The 19,613-nt window shown below is 38.6% G+C and overlaps 1 protein-coding gene and 1 long non-coding RNA gene across 2 annotated transcripts in view; one reads left to right on the forward strand and one right to left on the reverse strand.

Annotated features, from left to right (window-relative positions):
- The window catches only part of HNMT (histamine N-methyltransferase), a 39,191-nt gene extending 34,949 nt beyond the window's left edge, over positions 1-4,242 (forward strand). Inside the window, exon 6 of the mRNA XM_082631531.1 lies at positions 150-4,242. Coding sequence (XP_082487657.1) covers positions 150-505 — 356 coding nt within the window. The 3' untranslated portion in view covers positions 506-4,242. The remainder of the gene's footprint in view (positions 1-149) is intronic.
- LOC309809171 overlaps positions 1-19,613 on the reverse strand; it is a 193,395-nt gene that overhangs the window by 115,402 nt on the left and 58,380 nt on the right. The gene's annotated exons all lie outside the window — the stretch shown is intronic.

The following is a 19,613-nucleotide window of genomic DNA, read 5'->3' on the forward strand; positions in this document are numbered from 1 at the left end:
CTTCACTCCTTGAACTGAGCTATACACAAAGGCAAGAATTTCTTTTTTTAAACTGACTGCTCTATTCCAAGCATCTAGTGTACTATTTGGCAGAGTAGGTAAAGGAAAAGAAGAATCGCTGAAAGCATGAATTTTGTTCTGTTGCACAGGAACCAGTGGCTGGGACAAGCTATGGAAAAAGTATGGATCTCACTTACCCCGGGATGACCCCTGCCAGTATATCACGTCATCTGACCTCATGCAGATGCTGGACAAGTTGGGGATTAAGTATGAGTGTTATGACTGTCTGTCCACCATGGACATATCTGACTGTTTTATTGATGGCAATGAAAATGGAGACCTGCTCTGGGATTTTTTGACAGAAACCTTCAACTTTAGTACAACAGCACCACCCGATCTCAAAGCAGAAATTATGAAAGATCTGCAAGAGCCTGAATTCAGTGTAAAGAAAGAGGGAAAGGTTCTTTTCAATAACAGTCTGAGTTTCATAGTGGTTGAGGCATAAATACCCACCATGAGAATGTATTCAAAAACTATAGTTTGAACAATTTTGATCATTCACTTATTTGTGTATTAAAATTATAACTATATCTCATAACATAAACAGAGCATTTTCTCTGATATGTAAAATCTAGAAAATCCCAAGATATTCTTGGACTTCCATGTGGAATCATATATGACACTGCTGGTCTTATCCCATCCCTTCTATCGGTAAAGAGACTACATGCTGTCTACATACCACATAATCTGGAAAAATGAGACAACTAAGTTTCACGGGCTTAATGACAATAAAATCCATTTGTTGATTATAATGGAATTTCCTGGAATACTAATAAAAATATGTGCTATGGATTTTTAAAATACTAGTAAAGTTTTTTGATACCTTGGACATTAAGAAAACATATGTCTATTGATTTTTCCCCTTCTGTGAAGAAGTATTTCTCTATGTGCATTTCTTTATTGTAGTTTCTTATTTTTATAGATTACTCTAATTAACTTTGTCATGTGTTGTCATTTCCTCCCACTTTGTTTTCTCTTTTAATTTTGTCTATGATTTTGTAGTGTTTTGTCTGTTTTCTGCTATACTGAAGTTTTTCTACTTTATTCAGTCAAATTTAGTTTTTTTCCTTTCTTAATTCCTGGACTTCTGACACATTTTAAAAGGCCTCCTAAAACCAAGGTTTTAGAATATTAACATATTTAATCATAATAATTTTATAATTTCACTGTAAAAAAATCTTTGATATGTTTGAAGTTTACATAAGTATCAAGAGTGAGTTGAGAACAAGCTGATTTTCCTCAAAAAAAACCCACCATCTATAACAACACAATTGACAAAAAAAAAAAAAAAAACACTGACTTAAAATACACCTTTTATCATTCACTAAATTTCTTGAAAACACTTGAGTCTATTTCAATACTCCATCATCCCTATGCCCCTCTGTCTAAGATCTCCTCTAAGATCAAGAATCATCTTTAGGGCTTCCCTGGTGGCACAGTGGTTAAGAATCCACCTGCCAATGCAGGGGACATGGGTTTGAGCCCTGGTCTGGGAGGATCCCACATGTTACGGAGCAGCTGGGCCCATGTGCTACAGCTGCTGAGCCTGCGCTCTGGAGCCTGCGAGCCACAACTTCTGAAGCCCGCGCGCCTGGAGCTGGTGCTCTGCAGCAGGAGAAGCCAGCGCAACGAAGGGTAGCCCCCGCTCGCCACAACTAGAGAAAGGCCGCTCGCAGCAACGAAGACCCAACACAGCCAAAAATAAAATAAAATAAATAAATATATTTAAAAAAAAATCATCTTTAACAATAGTATTTCAGAGGATTTTTGAAAAGTTTTTGATAATCTTTATATTATCTTTAATAATAAACATCTATCATTCTTAAAACAAAGCACACCTCTTAAGTAATTAATTTTATAATTAATAAATACATATATTTTAAAAAGTTAGTAAATAATTACTACTCCCTGTTAGAAACAGAACAAAAGTAAGGTTTTACTAAAGAGGTCACGGACCCTGATTCACCAGTGATGAAACGTTCAACATAATATGATATTCACTCTTTCACATCACAAAGCTACCACTTAATGCTGTGGTATAGTCACTTAAAAAGGGTTAATGCCTTCCCTCTGGCCCAGGAAATACACTGGAGTATACAGCCTATTTATACCAACAAATTATCAAGCTTTATTGTTCATAATAAGTAAAACTGACTTGCATTACTCTCTTTTCTTGGACAACTTTATCAATATTTTTTGAATTATCAGTTCCAACAAATGAAATGACAGTTATCCAATCAGATTCCTGAATATGAACCCTGAACCATTAATCATACTGATGTGTACTACTGACAAAGGAAATCTGTGAAGCAGGCATGATTGATGGATATGGACCATGATGACCTTGAACAACTTCGCAAAAAAATGGAAATCAAGACTACAGAGCAAATTACGGTCTTTTCTAAAAAGCACATGTGCAAAACAAAACAAGAATAGAACTAACATGCTGCTTAAAGATGAAGAAGACTAGCCGTCTATAGACGGATGTTTGTAAATATGGCCTTTTTCTCATACAGCCCTTACTAGAAAATACGAGGATAAATAAATTCTCACCTGCCTCAATTTAATGTAATGTGAACAGTCAAGCCTTTTTTAAGAGAAAATCCTTAGGAGTTACCTACCAGTCAGTGGTGGAAAGATACAAGGGTACCACAGGTACGAGGGATGGAACTATTGGCTTCTGCCTGCACTGCATGATATTACAAAGGACTTGAGGCAGTCACATATTGAATATTCAAGTCTGTTTTTGTGGTTCAGAAAAAAAGCCCACAACATGAATTTGGAATGTTGTTTTATACATCATGGTACATCTCCCAGTGCTTAACATGGGGCCATGCATATAGAAGATGCTAAGTAATGGATTACTTTCTTTCTCAAGCATCTATCTTATACCTATGTGTTTATATTCTTGTTGTAACCACAGCTCAAGAAACCCAACAAAATTGTTTGTTGCCCTTAGTATAAACCTTAACTTATTTAAAGTGTTTCTCACACTCTTCTGCACTTGTTAAAGAGTCCTGCCAAATCCAAAGTATTAAGTGGAGCAAAGTATTTTAGGGCCTTGATCCTTGCTTACTGTAAAAATTGGCAACTTTCTTAATTGAAAACTCTGCCAAGAATATAAAATGGAGAAAAGACAGTCTCTTCAGGGAGTGGTATTGGGAAAGCTGGACTGCCTCATGTAAATCAATGAAGTTAGAACACTCCCTCACGCCATACACAAAAGTAAACTCAAAATGGCTTAAAGACAAATATAAGACATGACACATAAAACTCTTAGAAGAGAACATAGACAAAACATTCTCTGACATAATTCATAGGTAGCAATGTTTTCATAGGTCAGTCTCCCAAGGCAATAGAAACAGAAGCAAAAATAAACAAATGAGACCTAATTGAACTTACAAGCTTTTGCACAGCAAAGGAAACCATAAACAGAATGAAAAGACAACCTACGGAATGGGAGCAAATATTTGCAAACAAAGCGACCGACAATGGCTTAATTTCCAAAATATACAAACAGCTCATACAACTCAATAATAACAACAACCAAAAACCCAATCAAGAAATGGGCAGTAGACCTAAATAGACATTTCTCCAAAGATAACACAAAGATTGCCAACAGGCACATGAAAAGATGCTCAACATCGGTAATTATTAGAGAAATGCAAATCAAAACTACAATGAGGTACCAACCTCACAACAGTCAGAATGGTCACCATTAAAATTCTACAAATAACAAATGCTAGGGAGAGTGTGGAGAAAAGGGAACCCTCCTACACTGCTGGTAGGAATGTAAGTTGGTGCAGCCACTATGGGAGACAATATGGAGATTCCTCAGAAAAATAAAAACAGAACTACCATATGATCCAGCAATCCCACTCCTGGGCATATATCTGGACACAACTATTATTCAAAAAGATACATGCACCCCTATGTTCATAACAGCAATATTTACAATAGCCAAGACAGGGAAGCAACCAAAACGTCCATTGACAGATAAACGTATAAAGAAGATGTGGTACATATATACAATGGAATACTACGCAGCCATAAAAAAGATCGAAATAATGCCATTTGCAGCTACCTGGATGGACCTAGAGATTATCATACTAAGTGAAGTCAGAAAGAAAATAACAAATATCATATGATATCACTTATTTGTGGAACCATAATATGACACAAATGAACTTCTCTACGAAACAGAAACAGACTCACAGACATAGAGAACAGACTTGTGGTTGCGAAGGGGGAGAGGGATGGGGGAGGGGTGGATTGGGAGTTTGGGATTAGCAAATACAAACTACTATGTACATAATAGGTAAACAACAAGGTCCTAATGTATAGCACAGGGAACTATATTCAATATCCTGTAATAAACCATAATGGAAAAGAATATGAAAAATAAAAATATATATATAACTGAATCACTTTCCTGTTCACCAAAAACTACCACAGCATTATAAATCAACTATACTTCAATAAAAAATTAAAACAAAACAAAAAAAACAAAATAAAAAAAGAAAACTCTGCCAATCTGGGCAAAAGAAAAAATTTAAATTTCTGGTGTGCGTCCATAAAAAACAGATGCAAAGGTCACAGAAAATACTAGATCTTAAGTCTGTGACATTGCACTGACCCAAATGTATATTTAATGTATTTTAAATGTTTGCTTAATAAAAATAGCTTACACAGAGTATTTTGTCATTTTAAAAGCATATTTACATATATTTACCCCATCAGAATGTTATTTCTAAGAAAATAAGGACTTCTTGATAAGCCCCATAAGGGACTGATTACCTAAAGTAGTCTTGTTAGATGGACAGCTTGAACCAGATTTCCTGGGTTCAAATCCTGGTTATATTAATTACTCACTGAGAGATCTCAGGCAATTCATTTTCTCTATTATCAGATTTCTTCATCTTCAAAATGAAGATGATAATCACAGTACCCACCTTAGAGGATGGTCATGAGGATTCTAGGAGTTAAGGTACAGAAATATGCTCATAAAGTGACAGGCTCATAGGGAATTTCAAAAATATTAACTATAATTATTATTAACCGCTCATAAAAATTCAGTATAAAATGCAGAACACATTAAAAAAATTAAAATTGAGGAAAATTATGACTGAGGCCAGAGAGAGAGATAGTACCTGGAAGAAGCAACCTATTTCCTGACCTTGAGATTTCTAGCCAAAGGTAGATGGTCTCTCTGTTGTTGCTGAACTGGTGCTTCACGAAGCCCAAGTACCACCAGGGCTGAGCCACTCAAATCCCACCTGAGGGCATCTGCTTGCCTGATACTATAAGTACCAGCGCTCCATACTATGAAAAGTGGCCCCATCTCAACCCTGTCTGAGTAGCCCAAAGAAAGGGTGGGCAGCTGACACAAGGATGGCAGTACATAGGCTGGCCAGAGATTGACTGGAGTGGTTTCTCTTCACAAATATAAAAGAATCCCTTTAATTCTCTTACTAATTTAGAATTCTAAACCTGGGGAAATTAGGCATTCATCTTTTCATTCATTCATGAAATATACATTCCATCACTACTGATTGTGTGAGACATTGTTCTAAGCAAAGGTGATAAAGTAGTAAAGAAAACAAAGTTCTCAAAGTCAGTGACCTGATTTCTAGTGGGAGGGTGGACCGAAAAATCAATATTTGTCAGATAATGATAGGCATGATTAAGAAAACAAAAGCAGATAAGGAGAAAAGAGTACTGGAGGGGAAAATAAGAGTAGTTGGAATGGTCAGGGAAGACTTTTTTTTTTTTTTAAAGGGTGAAATTCGAACAGAGATTTAAATGAAGTGAAGGGGCAGCCATGCCAAGAGTTGGGAGAAGAGCATTTCAGAAAGAAGAAAGTACAAGTACAAAGTCCCTGATGTGGGAATGAGCTCGACACACTTGAAGGACAGTCAGGAGGTTAGGTGGCTTTCTACGGTAGGTGGGCTGAAAAGTCATGAGATGAATGCTAGTCCAGAGTAGCCACCACAGTGGCCATACGTGGGAGGACCTCACTAGGATGCCACAGTTAGAAAGGGAGGAATGGAGCAGACCTACAGAGAGAATAAGACCATATGGCCTTGGAACAGGAGATGTGCTTTGGTTGTCTTGAGTAATGCTCCTTACCATTTCCAATTCCTGTCTATGTTTAGCCGGAAAACAAGTACCCCTTTCCCCAAGGTGTATGTGTGGGTGTCTGCCTCTTGCCTCCCAAATGTCATTGTTAGAATAATGTGTAAGATCTCACTTGATTCTTACATAATGAATTTGAAAGACTGATTATTATTACCCCTTTTTGGAGGTGATGAAGCTGAGATACCAAGTTAAATGACTTGCTCCACTCTCAAAATAAGTTTGTAAAAGAAGGTAAGCTAGCCCTTACACATTCTGACTTCACACTGTGCCTCTATACATGGGGAAAATTAAGTTTATGGTCCTCTGTCATCATAGGTGTAGGTTATCTTAAAGAGTAACACTTCATCAGACTAAATTGCCTTTGCCCCCAAATGCCCATCTGCAAATTGAAGGGATCTGATTGCAGAAAAGAAAAAGCAATAGGATGGTCAAAGGGTAGTATAAAAAAAAGTCACCTCACTGAATGGTGAAATGGCACTCTTCCTGAACACTATACTTCAATAATAAGGTAGTTTTAATCTATTGCCAAATACCTGGGTTCTCTCATCCATTTGCCTTGACTTTTGCTTTTATTACTCTACCTCTATTCTACCAGGTGCCAAGCATCACCCATTTCATGTTTAAATTATCTGTCACCCCTATCCTAGCTCCCCCATAATTCATACACTGTGCAATATGCATTCATAGTATGCGATCAACAAATGCAGGGTAGTTAAAGCTATGGGTCATGTAATCCATTTCTCAACATGATATACACCTTAAAAAGGCAACTGCAGTAAAAGGGGGATTGATTTAAGAGGCTCCCTGGGCAACAACAGTCACAATTTCCAAATGTGCCAAAAATTCATTAGGACTCCATGTCAGATTGCTGTAATCTCTGCTGCAATGGTTTAATAAATACAGTGATGTGCTGTTCTGGAGGCTATCCTATATAAGCAGTGTCTTCCCATGATCATATTCTTCTCTTGAAGAATTATCTATGTTTCCTGATTTGTCTTAATGATACTTGAAGGACTCTGCAAACAACCTGCCTACAGTAGAAAATGTTGAAATAAATCACAGGGGCCATCAACTACAGTCTAAGCTTTGTGAATTCTCCAAAGACATTTGATACAGAAGAGGCAGGAAAATGTCAGTACCTCTATTTATGCCCTACAGCTAACTAATTTTATGTTAATTTTATTTCTATACTGTGATTCCTTATTCTACATGTTGATGGATAGATTTCATGAGTTAATTCTCTAGTCCCTGTTGCAGGCGGACTGGACATAAATCCCAGGGTTTTGTAGAAGAGGCAGTTGTTCCACGCTACCTATTATCAGCACAAACACGTTGCAACCATGGCTTATTTATCAAGAGATTGCTACTATTCTGCACATTTTCCAAGTGGCTTCATCTACCCCACAATAGCTTTTAATGGGAGAAGTGTAACAGTCTTTGTGGTTTGTTTATTATTATCTATTAGGTTTTTAATTTCTCCAGGTCTGACTGGGAGAAGAGTTTGGACTTCTTTCTCATTTTATAAAAGAAACCTAGAAAATGGGACAAGGAAATTAGTTAGCTAGGGCTTACTGCTTCAGGAGACACCTCATGGGAGGGATTTATTTGGGCAAGGTTGGCGACCCATGGGTTTCCCATCTGTGTGTCCTCAGAATGGGCAAGTAAATATTAGCTTCCAGGCTTAGCTGTTTTCCCTGTGTTTTCTTTGGTCTCTCTAGTTTATAGATTTCCAGCCTGAAAAATAGTTGATCATGGAGATTCTTTGCTAAATAACAGACATTAAGGAATTTTAAGGACTCAACTTTAATAATAGTTCATATTTATTGAGTGTTTATGATGTGTTAGGTATTGTGCCACATTATTTAATCTAATCCTTGTAACAAGCTTATGGGATAGTCATTATTTTTATCCCAATTTCACAAAGAAGGAAATTGAGGTTTAAGTTGCTTATGTAACTTTCCCCACATTCTCACAGCGAATGCCAAGCCATAGCGATAAACCACAGACACCATTTTCTTAACCATCACATCTTGCTGCCTAAGGGTGATCCTTGTTGATTCTGTTCCTTTCTATCCTAACTATCCAAGCTTCCTTATAGGAATTATCTCCTAGCTTCGAATTTTCATTCTATTTCCTGGGGACTGATCTCAACTGCTGGCTCTGGTACAAAGAGAACACCTGTTTGACTTAATCAACTTTGATCCAACAATGTATTATCTTCAAACGGCAGCTCCTGTATAACTGGCCTGCCCTCTTGGGCAGAGAAGGACAATCCCAGTGAATTGATTTATTATTTTAATCTTGTACACACATATTTTCACTTAGTGAGTATCCATAACACAAGAGACTTTGAAATGGCAAGTCATAAGGCCTGTGTAGCTCCTGCTGGCCAGAGAGTTGAAGGTAATATGGCAGAGACTGTTGCCTAGTAGCAATTCTCCCCTTCTTCTGTGACAGTGTAATATCTAATTTTTAATTAGGTATACGGCTGCCCAGATGAAGACTACATTTCCCATACTCCCTTTGTGCCAGATATAGTCACATGACTAAGTTCTAGCCAATGGGATGTGAGAAGTAACATTGTGGGATATGCCAACAAAGGAAGACATATGTTCTCTTCATCTGCTTTTCTTCCTTCTAGATGGCTGGAATGTGGATGTGACAGTGAGCTAATCTCAGACCAGGCAGACAAGAGTGGCAATGCCCTAGGAAATGCAGAGGAACAGGAGTTGGGTCCCTAGACCTGGTGAAGCAGAGATGCCACATTAGGGGTGGACTGCTTACCTTCAGACTGTTACAAGAGACAGAAATAACTTTCTACCTTCCATGTACAATGTTGACTTATCTGAAGTAGCAGTGCCTGAATCCATGCCCTACCTACCACAAGTAGGTTAATCTTAACGAAGTCCTTCCCATCTTTTTCAGAATCTTTTTTTATTTCTTCTAACCTATAAAGCAGGCCAAAAGGAGCACTGAGAAAATAAGAAAAAACTTTGAAAAATACACCGGGTCTAGGAGAGTAGGTGACTATTTTTGAGAAAAAAACTTTTTTTCCCCAAATAGTGCTAAAATATCAAGATAAGTGTACCTATTTTATCAATCACCTGAATTCTAGATGTTTAATCTGCATGATGTCAAATATCCACCTAGCAGATTAGTCATTCATCATAGTATTGAATTCTGTTTCAACAAGTTATGGAGACATGAACCTCAACAAATTCTGTAAATCACAGTCACTCACTACTTTTAAAATTTCAATGGGCAGACGAATCACCTGGGAACCTTATTAGACATGCAAATTTCTTGGTTTTACCCTAGATCTGAACCATGTGTGAGGCTCAGGAAACTGTCTTTGTATGAATCAACCAGGTGATTCTCTGGCTCACCAGATATGGAAACTTGTATGGAATATTGGTAATAATAATAGGAATAATTATAGAAATATTACATCATTCACTGACATATCTGAACCAGTATCCTCTGAACGTTGCATTTGCATTATTATTTGATAATGTCTAAATGAAGTGAGAACTAATTATGTATCAGGCACTATATACAATTTTTGACATGTTATTTCATTTAATTTTCAAAATAAAAAGGCATTTTTTTACTAATTTTTCTCATTTTATAGATGAAGACAATGACGTTTGATAAGTTTAGATAGACTTGCACAGTATCTAAGCTAAGACATGGCAGAGCTGGGTCTCTGCTCCAAAGTCCAAGAGTGTAACCCTGAGATGCTAAGGCCTTTCCTCATTCTTATCACTATCATTGATCGGGGAGAAAAAACCATGTTTCAAAGGTTATTCAAGTAAGGACAGTAGTTAAGTGCATCGGCGTTCAATAGTCTACAACGCTATTTGCAAGATATCATATAGGACTCACGAAAGAAATGAATTCAGGAATTAAAAGAAAAGGAAGAGCATTAAAACATTTTTTGCTAATTCTAAACACCAAGCTTTTTATAAACCATCTTAGCTATTAACACACTTACACGCACATTTGATCTATACAAAAATGCTTTCAGTGATTTCCCAAGATTGTGCCTGCTCTATTTTCATAATTTTAAATTCACTATCATTTAATTCAAAATCTTTTAGTGAATTGTTTCATTTTTTGTAATTTAATTATATATATATATATATATATATATATATATATATATATTTTGGTCTGTACTTGACTAAGCTGTGGTTAGCATTTTTTAGTTTTGTCAGTTTTTGTCACAGTGTATATACATGTATATAAACTGTATGTGTGTGTGTGTTCGTGTGTATGCCACCCCGCCCATATACACACAAACATAAATCATTTATATATGCACATCTACATATTACAGCTATCAATCTCTGTAGAAAGAGGAATCATGATGTGGATTACAAATTCATGTTAATTTAACATGTATGCTTGTGGGTTTTCTTAATTTAAAATAATACTTACATAAGTAAGACACCAGAATATATCAAATCTTAAGTGGGTCTCTAATTACATCAGGAAATTAAAAAAAAATTAACATACAAAATGTTACATTTAACTCAAAGACATCAATAAATCTCATGCTTCTGTTTTATAGGAAGAATTTTTAACCAACAGTACTTCTCAGGAAAGAAAAAAGTCTCCATTTTCAACAAAAATAAAAATCTAAAATTAAATAGATTTTATACCTTCATTTATATTATGTGCAAAATTATCTTAAATATTTGTTATGGATGAAGTGGCTTTCTACCAAATTGGGCCTTTTCATAGTAGAAAATGTTAACATAAATTGTTGCATAAATCATTGCCTTGTAGCATACCAGAAGGCGCATATAAAAACCCATATCTTTACTGCACATATTTCCCATTAACCATAATCTATTAGTAATTGAAGTTCATTACAAACTCTTGTAGACTTTATTGCTATCGCGCTGCATGACATACCGAACCTGGCTTGCATAACAAGAAGTCCTTGCTGGGAAATATCCTATTAACAATGACAGTGCATTTGTCATTGTAATAATAAACCTGTAGATTATAAATTATCGAGGCGCCATTTGTGCTGCCCTGGCTTAAAGGTTTGTCAGTGCCTCCATTTTAAAACCCTGATTTTCAGTGAGTTGTAACTCAACTATCAGAATCTGCAGTGAGCTGCAACTCTGCATCCAAGGACTCAGCTCAAGAGTCTTTTTGGAACAATTCTTAAGTATGATTTACATTTTCCAATCAAAAAGAACAGTGGTCTGCTGGCCTGTGTACAACAGTATTGAAGGGACCTGTGAGACATAATCATTTCCCACCAAGAAAAATGTTTAGACCTGGCCCAGATACCTAAGGCTATTTAAGATGAAACTTTATAGCAGTCCCAATTTTGTGCCTTAAAAAGACATTATTTAATTTTTAGGAGGGTGACAACTAAACTCAAATGTCAGGCATTCACGTTAATGACATATACCAAGTGATGTTTCCTTTCATGCAAGAGCCGCCACTCCTGCCACTTTCATATTAATAACTTGAAAAATAGAAGAATTCATATGGAGCAGTGAGAAAACATTACTGAGAAGGGAGAGGAGCATGGGAGAAGCAAATGTAATATTGAAACAGAAATAGCTACAACTGTGTAAACAGATGTGCCTTTGGCTTCGAGGTGAACTTTACCAGTCTGTGATATTTCTCAGCCAAGGAGATGGAAGCCCGCAGGACCAGAATAGGGCTTTCTGCATTACAAGGGCAACTGGTTCCACAAACTTCGATCTTTCTTACCTTAAAATGGGGTATTAGATAATTACGGTTACTTGAAAAATCTCCCCAATTCCCAAATTAAGAACATGCATTTCCATGACTATGATCACAGTAACCAAGAAACTCACATCTTGGGGCTCTGCAGAGAGGGAGTGATTGACAGGGGCTGACTTCGGACACTTGTGCGCAAGACCGGAAGTTAGGTAGGATGGGAAAGTGACGGCGAAGGAGAAGCTCAGCCTGGCCCTGACAGCTGTTACTGACTGCTCCAGTGAACTGACAAGTAAGAAAAATATAATACATGATAACGTGAGACAGAAATGCAAAATTGAACTGTAGAAACTCTCAGTACTTGGGGGAATGTAACACAATTAATTCTCACTAGAGGATTAAAGAAACAGATTTCATGGACAGGACCCTTTTGATCAGGATCTTAAAGAATAACATCTTTTTTTTTTTTCTCTCCTTTTCTTTAGAGACTCCTCCCCCACCCCATCCCCCAGTGCAATGTCCTTTTCTGGGATAAGTCACAACAAGAGGAGAATAATAGATTCCTATTTCAGGAATGACCATTAGCTTGGGGTGGGGCGGACTAATTTATGTTTGTCGAACTCGGAGCCAGAATGTACCAATTGCTGGGGTGGAGGGGCAGGGGAGCAACTAAACTGTGGCCAGAAGGAATAAATCTTTTTTATTTCGAGGAAACGCTAATATCTAGGTCCTTCTAGCCTCTTTCAATGGGACATTGGGCCTTCAGTTTTAGTCAGTCATTAAGTGGGAAAAAGCAGAGCAAATGGGCTCTTTTCCCAGATGTCTTTGAAAGAAAAGTCAAATAGTTCAGACGGTATCAGTGCAGTCTTCTGCATAGCAAATTCACTAAGAAGGACTAAATGCAAAATCCTAAACCCATGTCCCAGATACTGTGCTAAGCAATCAATGTATTTCACTGTGTTCCTGCAAATCATGAAGTAGGTTTTAATGTCTCCATTTTACAGAGGGAAAAACTTGATACTTTGGCAAGTTGTGGAAACTAAGGAAGGTTAAGATTTGCCTAATATCAAACAGCTATTAAGTGGTACAGTGGGAATTCAGATTCAGGCCTATCTGATAGTATAAACTGTGCCACATGCCAGCTCTATACCACCCATATTGTTGTTTTTAAAATTAATCTCATGAAATAAACTAGAGAGAGCTCAATAGAGAGCCAGTTTCCAACCGCCAAACCTTAATTCATGTTACTTAATAACTATGCTTTTCTCTTCCTTCCTTCATTCCTTTCTCTCTCCCTCTCTCTTTCTTTCCTTCCTTTCTCCCTCTCTTAATTTGATTGATGCCCTCAGTCATGGTATCATTCTGCTTTACTTTTATTCTCAAGAGCTATTCCAAAATATAGTGATTTCATGTTTAGCTAAGGCAATAAATAAATAAATACTGTTATTTCCTCAATAAAAATTATTGGTTCTATCAAAATTACACAACATTGTCTTTGACTTTTTTAGAACAAAATCCACAATTCAAGATCTACTTTTCATTTGAAAATACTTTTGGTCTCTATAACAATGAAGCACATAGAGTTTGCCCACCCCTAGAGAAAAGTTCTGCCATCTTAACTTCAAATTTCTCAATGTGCTCAGACTCTTTACTTCCTCTGTTAGCATCTTTGTCATTTGGTGATAGATACCTGTTCTTTCACTTGCTTCCTTCTCAAACTCCATCCTAGTGTTCTAATAAATCACATTTTTTTCCCTAGCAAGTTTTATGTCCTTTTATAATGGTGAACATGACTTACATAGTACACAGAGTACTGAAATATTCTGAACAAATGGAGTAGGGTCATTTCAATTCCAAATATTTGCCCAGGCAATAGTTTGCCATTTGGAACCAACCTGGAAGCCAATGAAAGCATGATGAGCCACCTGCTCATTCTCTCGTTACCATCCCCAAGAATCTGAAACAATTATTCCCATTCCTATAGCACCTTTCTTGCAAAGAGTTTGCCAGTTTCCAGGTATATTATTTCATTTACCAACCCAAGCTTCTCACTAAAATAAAAATGGATATTTCAGGAGAATGTAAAAACCTACTCTGTATCATATCCAATGATATGCCCAAAGTTTTCTCTTCATGGGGAACCAAAGAACAAGGACATCAAATGTCTTACTCCAAGGATAAAGCATATGACTTCAGTAAGGAATGATTTCCTCTCTGCCCTGACCAAATTCCCATGTCTTCAAAAGCTAAAGATGGTTTAAACCCAGAATAGCAATTATGGTTATTGGAAAAAAAGGAATGTTAGACATAAGAGAGAATTCTTGTTATTGGGGAATGGAGAAGAAACACATATGCACGACTCTACGTCAAATATGTGAAGTAACACAAAAAATACATTTTAAATTTGGAGATCTGATAGTATAGTGTATCTGGGTCTTCCATCCTGGGTCACGGCAAGGGAGACAGCAAACCTCATACAGCAATCTTTCTTTAATCATGAGGAGCTGCTGCAAAGTAAAACTGTCACTTCTAGCATAGCATGGCTAAACCTGTAAGGGCAAGAGAGGGAAACAGAGGGCACCATACCCCAGGATGTGTTCTCATAAGCTCCAGAGTGGCACAAAAAAGCATTCCTGAGATCCCTATTCACTCTGCCCTCTAATACCCAAATGAGTGTGCAAGGGTCAAGAAATGGCCACTGGTCCTCATCAGATATTTCATACATGATGAGGAGATGTAATCAGAGAGGGTTTCTTGGGCAGGGGGGCTGGAAGACACTGAGAGCACAGTGGATGCCAGGGGTCACGTAGCGTTCATTGCTGACAGGCCATGGCACCATGTTTGTTCACTTTACTCTCACTATACAGACCAAATGTAAGTGCTGGCTCTCCCTTAGAGTGACAGCCAAACTCTCCCTACCCAAAACATATAGAGAAGGATGGGTAGAGAAAGACTTTCTGAATTTGAACTTTTACTCAAAATGGCTAAGTAATCCATTATTTGTCTGAATTTACCTAAAAGTAATTCGATTATATTTTCCACCATTGGATGGAAATGAAATTGAAAGCAACAAAAACGAAGTCCAATTTGTGAAAAAATAAATTAAAATTCTGCTTTTGTAACTTTCGAAATATGTAATCTATCACTCACGTAAGGACTCAAAATCTATGTAAGTCAGTTTCTTCCTCCTTCCACCTTTGAAATCTATATTACCGATACCGGCGCATGACATACTGTTGACAGTGGAAGGAACATTCCCATAACAATAAGATAGGCTTGATTTCAGATATGTTGTTTTACACTCTAATAATCCCTTCTTCCCACTGCCATGCAAATTTCTCCTAATCTGTAAAGGTCTTGCTATCCTGAGCCAAACTGCTTTCCACCCAATTTCCATATGTTATCTCTTAGGCACAGTGCATCACAGCACAGGGAAAATTATCTCTTAAACACAGCCCAGTACATATGTATTCACGCCTGTGCATTTGCCCCATGAGAAGAAATTAGTCCCTCCATAATTAGACAAAACTATCAGTCAGTAGTTAAAGAAACTCAAAGTTTCAGCAAAAGAAAGCCATCCCAGAAGTCCTGGTCTCCACTGTTAAAGAGATCACATAGAACTTTTCATTCTCTATACTCCATATGCTAAACCCCATGAAATCGTTTTCTGATCACATCTTCTAACTGTACCCAATTCCTAAAACTTTTCCACTATGACTTATAGGACTCCTGGTCTATTACAATTAAAGACCCCTTATGTTTCAGACCCTGACTCTCTCTTGAGAAAGCCCTTTCAGATGATAACTGTTAGCCCTTCTGCAGTCTCCTACACTGGGCTTGCAGGAGGGATGGGTGTCCTCTTACCCCCTCGTCGCTCCTTCCTTTGTATTTTCTCTTCCTTCTCCACAAAAACACTTTGAATCTCAGAGGCTCAGGTGCTTCCACACACCAGTCGTCGTACTAGTCGTCAACTCAGACTCAGGCTATTTCTGAATTTTGGAAGATTTTTGATCCTGGCTCATTGTCACTTCCTTTTCACCACTCCAGCTTCTTGGTGATATCAACACCCTTCTAGTCCAACACGATCCTTCTAACACCTGGCTTCTCAGTCCCAGAGCTCCTCTCTTCCTAGGATCTGTTCCTCTGTGTTCCTCAGCCATTTGCTCTCATGAATATATCACAGACCTTGTCATTATCTGAACTACGTCCCTTCCACATTCTCTGTTTCCAGCATCGCACTCTCTGATGACTACCTGCTATCTTTCCAGCCCACTCCTTCCAGTATCTTCTCTTCAACCTCCCTTTGAACCCATCAGAACCTAAAATCTATCAATGATAGCAATGTTTCACTTTTCCTGACCATTCTGGATTCACTCCCTTTCTCATCCAGCCTTAGTTCTGTGACCAAGAATTATAAGCCTTCCCTTGCAGGTATTCATGATTTCTTTGCCTCTCTCTAGCTTCTTCAAAGGGAAAAGCACAGCCCTAGTTAAATTCAATTGTCTACTCCATGCCTGCAACTGTGCAACTCAACATGATTGAAGAAAAGCATAAACTATGATAAATGGCCTCACTTTCAATTCATGACCACTCATCTCAGATGGGCTCTTCATGCTAACTGGAAATTATATTTCCATATCTGTTTCTCTCCCACTCTAACAGTGGACTATTTCATACTTGAAATCTCCAATTACCTCTTCCCCCATCCTCCTTTCTTAGTTGATGACTTGGTTCATCCTCCTCAACTTCATATTTTACTGAGAAAGTACAAGCAACCAAAAGAACTTCTGCAAACTCCCCCCACATCTGCTGACCTACCTGCATCTGTCCCTGTACACTTCACCTTCTCTCTTGGTACTTTGGATGCATTGTCCATGCTCTTATCTAACGCCGATGTCTCTCATTGTGCCCTGGGTGCCAGTTCCTCCAGTCTGCTCAAAGATATTGCAATTATCCCCTCTTTTTCCTGAACCATGATTTTCCTTTCTCTGTTAGATCTTTCTCATCAACATCCTAATTTACGGTTTATTCTTCTACATAAAAAATTTCTTAACTAATTCTACTTCCTCCTCCAGCTACCAGTTATTTCTGTCTTTCCCTTTACAGAAACACTCCTCAAAAGTGTTCTCTAGGGCTTCCCTGGTGGCACAGTGGTTGAGAGTCCACCTGCCAATGCAGGGGACATGGGTTCGTGCCCCGGTCTGGGAATATCCCACATGCCGCGGAGCGGCTGGGCCCGTGAGCCATGGCCGCTGAGCCTGCGCCTCCGGAGCCTGTGCTCCACAACGGGAGAGGCCACAACAGTGAGAGGCCCGCGTACCACAGAAAAAAAAAAAAAGTGTTCTCTGTACTCACTGTCATTCATTTTCATGTTATTTCATTCTCCCTTGAGCCCATTCTGTTTACTTCATACTACTCCACTGATCCTGCTCTTTTCAGCATCTCCAGTGATCTCCAGATGACTGGATCCAATGGTATACCCTTAGCCCTCACCTCATTCCATCTATTAGCAGCATTTGTCACATTCTATCTTGAAACGCAGTCCTGTGACTTTCAGGACACCCCTTCTCAGGTTTTGCCTCACACCTCATTTGCCACTACTTCTAAGGCTTTTTTTTTTAATAGGAAGTATAAGCCCTTTGAAAATATTTATTTGTTTGTTTGTTTCTTTGTTTATTTATGGCCGTGTTGGGTCTTTGTTGCTGCACACGGGCTCTCTCCAGTTGTGGCAAGCAGGGGCTACTTTTCACTGCGGTGCACCGGCTTCTCATTGCGGTGGCTTTTCTTGTTGCAGAGCATGGGCTCTAGACGAGCAGGCTTCAGTAGTTGTGGCACGTGGGCTCAGTAGTTGTGGCTCGCGGGCTCTAGAGCACAGGCTCAGTAGTTGTGGCACCTGGGCTTAGATGCTCCGTGGCATGTGGGATCTTCCCAGACCAGAGCTCAGACCTGTGTCCCCTGCACTGGCAGGCAGATTCTTAACCACTGCGCCACCAAGGAAGTCCTTCTAAGGCTTTTGTGATGGTTAGTTTTACATGTCAACTGACTGAGGGATTCACAGATAGATGTGCTAAGGGATTCACAGATAACTGGGCTAAGGGATTCACAGATAGATGGCAAAGCTTTATTTCTATGAGGCTGTTTTTGGAAGAGACTAGCATTTGAATTGGTAGACTGAGTAAAGAAGATCTTCACCTCACCAATGCAGGTGGACATCATCCAATCTATTGAGTGCCTGAATAGAACAAAAAGGCAGATGAAGGGCAAATTTGCTCTCTGCTTGAGCAGGGACATCCATCTTCTCCTGCCCTGAAACATCCATGCTCCTGGTCTTCAGACTCAGACTAGGACTTGCACCATTGGCTCCTCTGGTTTCTCAGGCCTTCGGGTTTGGACTGGAACTACACCACCAGCTTTCCTGGGCCTCCAGCTTACAGATGGCAGATCATGGGACTTCTTAGCCATGATAATTATGTGAGCCAGTTCCTCATAATATACCTGTTTCTATATATCTCTATATTGCTACATAAATCCTTTTGGTTTTGTTTCTCTGGGGAACCCTGACTAATACAGCTTCTTTTTGAGGTCCTCCTCATCTCCCTGACCTCTTACTTTTGGAGTGGCAAAGACTCAATCTTGGGTCTTTTATTTTTTTAATCTATACTTACTCTTATTACCTTGGGGCTTTTCATTTAATTTAATTAAGTACTCTTGATAGGCTGACAGCTCTTAGATTTCTCTCTCTCTGAGTTCTAGATTTATAGACACAACTGCCTTTGTGGAATCTCTTCTTAAATGTGTAATAGGCTTTACACAAATTTAATACACCTAAACATTAAGCTCCTAATCTCCCCAAACTCACCCCCAAGCAAACCTTCTCCATCTCAACCTTCTCCATCTCATCTTTGCTGCATTTCAATGAATAAGAATGCCATCCTTCTAGAAGCTCTGGCCAGAAACTGTATATTCCTTCTTGAGTCCCTCTTTAATCACTCCTCACCCCAATGTAATGCTATTAGTCCTTAACGTCTCTCTGCCTGAATGTTCTTTACTCAGAAGACCCATGTCTCTTTTACCTCCTTCAGGTTTTTACTTAAAGTCCATTCTACATTAGGCCTTCCCTGACTTTCCCGTTTAAAATTGCAACCCTCTGCTCTCAACACTTACCATTCACTTTCACGGCATTTTCACCTGCACTGACCCTGCAAAATCATGACCTGACACACAAGGAGCCCCTTAGGGAGGTAGATGCCCTCTCATTAGACAACTGACCTTCCAGGGTGGAATCCTCAGGTCTCCTTGACAGCCACCCCTTCCTTTTGAACATTTTTTTGCAGAATTTATTGCTCACTCTGACCATGAAAATGCACACTGGTTTGCTTAATTAGCTGCAGAAACAATACATGTTGACAAAGCAAAGTGGTGATGAAAGGAAGTTCATTACTTTCACTACGTAAAAGACTGGCAGGATGGCTTACTAACATATCATGATAATAATGATGTGATAATTATTACAATAACTGTGATTTGTTGATCACCCAATGATAGAGAAAATTTTCCAGGTAACTCTCTTTTTCCTGCCTCATATAAAGAAAGAGGGCTCTCACTGTGGATCTCTGAACTCTTGGGAAGGAGGCAGGAGCAGCTGAAGTGGGACAGGGTTGGTGAGATTGATGCCTCTGTGGCAGGAGAAAGGGTCTCTTACCTTG

Source organism: Mesoplodon mirus (genome assembly GCF_964341445.2).
Source record: "Mesoplodon mirus genome assembly, chromosome: 8".
Taxonomy (NCBI): Eukaryota; Metazoa; Chordata; class Mammalia; order Artiodactyla; family Ziphiidae; genus Mesoplodon; species Mesoplodon mirus.